This window comes from Pollachius pollachius, assembly GCF_949987615.1.
Source record: "Pollachius pollachius genome assembly, chromosome: 19".
NCBI classification, from domain to species: domain Eukaryota; kingdom Metazoa; phylum Chordata; class Actinopteri; order Gadiformes; family Gadidae; genus Pollachius; species Pollachius pollachius.
Window position 1 is genome coordinate 12,025,009 of NC_136952.1, and position 6,945 is coordinate 12,031,953.

Sequence of the window (6,945 nt, forward strand, 5' to 3'; positions counted from 1 at the left end):
CTTGAAATATTTGACCTGACTATTCCGTAATTACTTTTATGACGTTAATAACCTCCTTTCAAGACGAAGTCTTGTTGATTATGGTTTCTAAATCCGCTTTCAAATTGAGTTTAAATGTGTGAATGTGTGATTGTGTGTGTGTGTGTGTGCGCACGCGCGTGTGTGTGTGGTTTAGTGTGCATTTATGCATGCATGTAGTGTGTGTGGGCATTTTTATGCGTGCATTTGTTTTGTGTGTGTGTGTGTGTGTGTGTGTGTGTGTGTGCCTGTGTATTGTGTTCAAGTGTTTGGCTGTATGTGTGGGGATTAGGGTGTGTTTGCTTCCTAATATGGACTAATACCCATGCATCCATTTCCTGCCACTGGTTATTAAATGAGTGTAGTCTGACAAAAACGATTGCAGGTCAAATGGGTTTCTAACTCAGACTGGTGGTTCCCTCCGTGAGACTGACACGGACTTGCGGTAAACTACAAGCCCTATACCCCTTAGACGCATTGAATCAGAATTTCCACTAAATGGCATATATGTTATGTTACGCTAAACGGATGAACTGGCGGGGTCTGCCAAGAGTACAGTAGTAGGGTGGGGAGGGAGCTAGGCAGGGAAGGCCCCGCGAAGCAGACTTAATACCAGCGGCAGACTGTTTGGCCGCAGGCGAGGTATAAAATAAATGAGATTGGCTTTGGCAGTGCGCGGCTGAGACAGGGAACTTCTACAGAGTCCTCACATAGCTTGACACCCTGAACGCAACCACATCTACACGAATGTTTGGTTGAACTCGGAGTAATTGCACGGTTTCGACGGGTTGATGTTTTGAAAGAAAATAGCCTTCCGGCGTGTAACTTGGTGTCTATGGTACAAAGCCGATTACAAAAGGGCACGCACAGCTTACGCGTAAAAGTTGATACTACAACAGCGATGCGCCAAACATGCGGATGGTGCTACATATTCATATCTGTTACACACGCCAAGAGCTCCTCCCCGATGACTGCATTTGTTTGCGTGTGTGTTTGTGTGTGTGCGTGTGTGTGTGTGTGTGTGTGTGTGTATACGCACGTATACATTTTGATAGACAAGGTGGGAAAAGCAGCGGTGGTGTGGAAGTGCATGTGATGCCAAGTCAAAAACCCACAGCCATATATGTGACACGTATAACAGCAAGGCAGCAGTCTGTTTAGCATGCATATTATTCGCTTTGGTGTGCGTGCATGGGGCTTATGCGTGTGTGTGTGTGTGTGTGTGTGTGTGTGTGTCTATATGTATCTCTTCGTGTGTAGGCCTACACTTCTCCATAATGATAGCCTTCAGTCTCTAGCCCGGTGGTTGGGGCTTCTCCTCTCAGACTCTGGGCCTGTGCCAAACACCGGAGCCCAGAGAATATGGCTTACAGCTGGGCAACCGACCCTGCCCGGTCCCCCTAGTGAGCTCCAGGAACGCCCTACAACATGCAATAGGAATGCATTCCCAGGATGCAGGACTAAGGCGAAATGTGATGTCTTTATTTGTTACTAGTTGTAAGGTTGATGTTACAGGTTAATGGTAAAACAGCGTTTCTGCCTAAAACCATGAATACTGTTAGACCTCAGATCCATCAGTTTGTCTCCATCTAGTGGCTACTCAGCGACATTACAGCAAACATTTACCCGCAACCTCGAAAGTAAATAACAAAATTACGCAAAGTTCATACTCACATGGTCAGGTTTGTACGTGGTTATTGTCATTTAATGGTGTAGATCCATTAAACAGAAAAAAAAAATGCCATTTCTATTTGAAACATTGAAATTGTGTTGTCATGCAAAATGTCAACAGGTGAGAAACAATATTAATCCATAAAAACAACGTGATGATAAAGTTTGCATTTCTATTACTTATCACATACACCCATACAAAAATAATATCTTGGTCCCCAGGGTCAGGCCGGTCACAGAACAAGGTCGGTGGACAGGGGCTCCTTCTCAGGCCGTTTTCCTCTGTCCACGTCATGGGCTGACCGCGACCCCTGGGCACCGAGATAGGGGGCTTCTGGAGCCTCTGGCTAGCGCCTGGGTGGCTAGCATTAGCTACACCTGGCTTCTCGGTCACAATCTCACCCTATTGGTCGCCCCCTTAGCCTGGAAGACAGGGGGAAATGTCAGGTTTTAAACATAACAAAATAATGAACCAAAGAATGATAAAAACAAAACTCAAAGGGCAGTTTGGGGGGTAATTGTGACAAGAATGTCTCAAACAAATGTTTACTATCTTTCTTATACCTTTATTGGGGACGAACTTCAGCGAGTGGCTGAATATTCAGAAGCGTGATAGACCCTCCTCCGGTCCGTCATTCACAAACTCATGACCCAGTCCGTTGCCACACTTGCCACACAGGACCTACAGTAACACACACACGCACGTGCGCGCGCGCACACACACACACACACACACACACACACACACACACACACACACACACACACACACACACACACATCAAATTATGTTAATGATCAATATGCCACCTAAACGTCACGGTCTGGTGCGTTAGACGGTCTAATCTGAAACTCGCCTTAAAAGCGGTGAGGGACTCCATCATCCTGGTCACGCTGTCCTCCCTGATGGTCTCGGTGAAGGCAGGCCATGGGGAGGAATGGGCGAATTTAGAGCGACTGGTAAACAGAGGGTGGCTGCAGGTGGAGCAGACGTACACACCTGTAGAAACAATAACAGTGACCTTACACCTTGCAAATACAAATACGCCAGTATTTTTGGTTGGATTTGCTTTCGAAGAACAGACGATGAGATTGCTTAAGGTTTAGAGTCCAAATCCAACGGAATCGTGATTATCTAAGGTGAGGGGGAATTACAACAACGTCAAGTAACCGAAGTGTGATCTCACCTGGCTGGAAATGCTCCTTGTAAATCTCGCCACCGTTAAACTGACAAAAAGACATTCTTGGGCGTGTTTATATTTTGTTTTGTATTCAATACCGGTTCAAATCAGGAAGGACATGAACTCCAGAGAAACCGGATAGGTTAGGGATTAGCGTCAATGTAGTGCAATGATGGGTTTGTGACATAACAGGTTACAATCCCCTTCCCGGGTGAACCGACCACTAGGTGTCAGCATCTGACCACCACATCACTGCCCTCATTTGAACGCTATACGTTCATCATCATCCTCTGAAGTCTAGAAAATGACCACATTAGTGTGTGTGTGTGTGTGTGTGTGTGTGTGTGTGTGTGTGTGTGTGTGTGTGTGTGTGTGTGTGTGTGTGTGTGTGTGTGTGTGCTCGTGTCATTCCGTTTGAATTAAATGACGTAATGGAAACGGATTAAGAGACACAGTCAAGTTTTTACCAACGTGAATTTATTAAACATCATATTTTCTAATTTAAATTTAACGGTAGCCTACTGAAAGCAGGCAAAACAAAACTACACACGTGATTAATTCACAGTCATTACATTCTTTAAATTGACGGTGGATCTATAAGCTAGTTGGACAAAAAATACAATACACAAATAAATAAATAAATGATGCCGTCTGCGTTTCATGTAGTGTATAAGTTCCAAAAAGTCATAGGCTTAAAGTTCGCCTCAGGCAGGGCAACCTTCGTCACTCATATTTGCAGTAATGTTTAAGTGCCTCGGGAAGTTCCAGCCAGTCTAGCGCCATCCTGTGGACGATATGCTTCTGGATCGTCTTCCTACACAGTGTCTGCAGAGAGGAGACTGGCGCGAGACAGCGGAGAGCATGGGTGGAGGAGCAAAACAGACGCATCAATACAACACCAAGTTTAATGCGACGCAGGAGCAAGCTGTTGAATGTATGGGAATCATTTTTACGATATCTTTATATACATTTTTGCTTCTTGATCTAAATAGAATACACGTTTTGGAGTTATCACTTCATAAAAGTTACTTATTGCTTTTCCTCATTTAGCAGATACTGCTGCAGACAAAAAACTATTCTTGCATATGACTCAATAGTCAATGTCCCTCCATAGTCTGACTCAGATGTCCCTTTCCTTAGCATCGAAAACACCAGCAGCACATGTAGGTCTGTAGACTCTCTGTGGAGAGTTTACAGACCTTCACGTGCTGCTGCTGTTTCTGACGCTATGGAAAGCAACCCCCGTCCCCCCCATCATCCCCGCCACACTCACATCCGTACTCCACCTGCACGATGCGCACCGTCTTGGTGGCGGCAAAGACGTCCACCACGGCGTAGAGCGGCCGGTCGGCGGGGAGGCCCTTGGCCGACGGCCCCATGTCCTCCCCGTTGATGACGATGTGCATGTCGGCGCGGCCCCCGCCCCTGGGCACGTACAGCACCCCGATGCGGCTGCGCCTGGCGGTGGGCGGCAGGGCGTTGCTCTTGTACAGGTCGTCCAGGATGTGGCTGAAGCGCCCGGGTCGGCTGCGGCCCACCAGCTTCTCAAGGGGGATGCGGAAGTCTTCGATGTGCAGGTGGGTGTCCATGAAGAAGCTCTTGGGTTTGTTGTTGGCTTCCAGCTGCCTCGCCAACGCCGCCACCCTGGCCAGGGCCTCCGCCTCCTCCCCCCCCGCGTCCGGCGGCCTCCCTCCCAGCCTCCTCCCGCCCTCCTCCTCCGCGGCCCCCCTCCCCTCCGCCTCTCCCCCCCCGGGCTCGGCGGCCACCTCGTCCGGGACCTTGTTGTGGTTGCGGGTGATGGCGAAGATCCAGCTGTCGCCCAGCGCCATCATGTCGGGCAGGGAGTACTCGGGCACGGCGTCCATGCCGGCCGGGTCGTGGGCGGTCAGGCCCACCCGGAGGTGGCCGCACCAGCCCAGCTCCTTCTCCTCGATCTCGATCAGGAAGATCTCCCCGGGCTTCAGGGGCTGCTTGCTGAAGCACAGCCCGTTGGCGAAGCTCTCCACGCGGGTGGCCTGGGTGCCCGTGTAGTCCAGCCGCATGTTGGTGCCGTGGATGGGGTGGAACTCCAGAAACTGGTCGGAGGAAGACTCCATTGTGATACACAACGAGACCAATGGCCTGCTAACTCAGTTAGGAAGTCCCACGTGTCGTGCTGAACAGGAAGGGCTGTCCACGCATTAGGCGAGGTCCGGTGAGTTGCCTTGGCAGGTTTTCAGGCAAAGCTTTCTCTTACAACATGGGACATTACTTCCTAGGTTCGTGTGAGTGGGTGGTCCGCAGCACGTGCTTGTCCGTGGTCCTTCATGATCAAGTTTGTACAGAACACGGACAGACTGACACGGGCGCGCACTCTGGGCTGTAGCTCAGAGCACTTGCGTCTGGTCTGTTGGCCGTCACACCGGCGGAGATCTGGTGGAGGGTTATTTCTGTACGGCTGTGAGTCAACAGATGGTGAGGTATGTGAGGAAGGGGTGCTGGTGTTGGGGGTGGTCCGTTAAGAGACACGGTGCACCAAGGAACACGTGGACACACTTGCTTATTACAGCATAGTCCCAACGCGCCCAGCAAAGTGTATGTATGCATGAGCAACCCTAACGCTTTTTCCTGGAGACTGGGTTGTAACCTGACGTATGATCTTTCTTGTTCATGGCCTCACGTTTAGATATTTGTCTTTAGCACTCTCACTCTGTATTGCAGAAACACACACACACCCCACACATACACACACACACAAACACCACACACACACATGCACACACACACACACGCACACACACACACACACATGCACACGCACACACACACACGCACACGCACACACACCACACACCACACACCACACACACGCACACACAAACACAAAAACTGTAAGGGTAGATTGGGCCCATGGGGATAAATGCTCTTTAGATTTCAATGTCATCAACACATGTTTATCATAATGCCACAAAGCAAATTAATGTTTTTAACAGCCATTTACCTAATAAATGTTACGGTAATTATATTTGGATTACATTTGCAGTTACTTTTATACTCTACTATACTGCTAGACGAGATAACGCTAGATTAGATAACATTAGATAACATTATATGGAGAATTAAACCATGGTGTAGCCCAGTGCTATTATCTGTAGAAAAAGCAATCGTCATACTAAAAATGACTTATTCAGTGTGTTGATCTTTGTTATAATGCTATAGCACATTGTGGTAAGCTAGATCAATATTAAAATGTCACTTTCTATCACAAAATAAGGTTTGTATTGTATAACTGTGGTAGCTATTTAATAAGGGTTAGTATTGTTGGTAAGTATTGAGGTTAGTGTTCAGCAAGAGCCTTGATGGTCAACAAATCACACACAAAAGGCCAGCCATGAAGAGATAAGCAGCCCACCCCTGCGGCAGTGGGCCCACACATGCTTTGGCCTACAGCCTTCCCTTGACCAAGCTACCCGGTAGGCCTGTAGGAAACCAAAGCAGTTTAGTCTTTCAGCAGTAAGTGCCAGTAGCTGCAGGGATGGACAGTAGAGAACAAGGAGTCCTGTACGGAACCGGTGCCACTGCGCCCGCATTGACAGCTCCAGTGGGGTCAGACACACTGTGTCCACACCACACCCTGTGCGGCCCTCGGCTAGTTAGACATTTCCACTTGGCGTGTGTAGATGGGACAATAGATGGGGGTTGGCCATTATTCACTGCTTAGATTACCTTGCATGACAGTAGAAGGAAGCGTCTAGAGGAGGTGTTTCTGCGTCATAAATACACTTTATCTTTCTAAAGATGTTATCGACTCAGTCAAACAATGTTGGTAAGAAGGTGCTCACTTATTAACCTCTGTAAAACACCCACACTGGTGTTTATGGACATTTATGACTGCATTTCCTAATCCCGGCTCTGTAAACGCAGTTGCAAAAGTTGGAAGTTCCATGCTGAGCAACATTAATATGTAGCCTCTAAAAAGCAGAACGCATAAAATTAAATTCTGTCACTTGTAGTAGGTTTCATGTCCACTGCACTTATTAATGCAATATATTATAATGTATATCATATACATGTGCAATATTAATAATATATTCAG

At 47.8% G+C, this 6,945-nt stretch overlaps 2 protein-coding genes across 2 annotated transcripts; both read right to left on the bottom strand.

The window, feature by feature from the left end:
• Nucleotides 1–1,702: 1,702 nt before the first annotated feature.
• msrb1b (methionine sulfoxide reductase B1b) lies at nt 1,703–3,007 on the bottom strand. The gene is made up of 4 exons (XM_079756340.1): nt 2,877–3,007; nt 2,547–2,689; nt 2,254–2,371; nt 1,703–2,112 (listed from the first exon to the last, which is right to left on the bottom strand). Exons 1-4 carry the CDS (start codon nt 2,929–2,931, stop codon nt 2,108–2,110), a joined length of 321 nt encoding a protein of 106 aa, XP_079612466.1. The 5' UTR covers nt 2,932–3,007; the 3' UTR covers nt 1,703–2,107.
• A 586-nt stretch (nt 3,008–3,593) lies between these two features.
• neurl2 (neuralized E3 ubiquitin protein ligase 2) lies at nt 3,594–4,966 on the bottom strand (the record flags this gene model as incomplete). The annotated part of the gene is made up of 2 exons (XM_079756615.1): nt 3,594–3,709; nt 4,144–4,966. 2 exons carry the CDS (start codon nt 4,964–4,966, stop codon nt 3,594–3,596), a joined length of 939 nt encoding a protein of 312 aa, XP_079612741.1.
• Between the last annotated feature and the right edge of the window lie 1,979 nt (nt 4,967–6,945).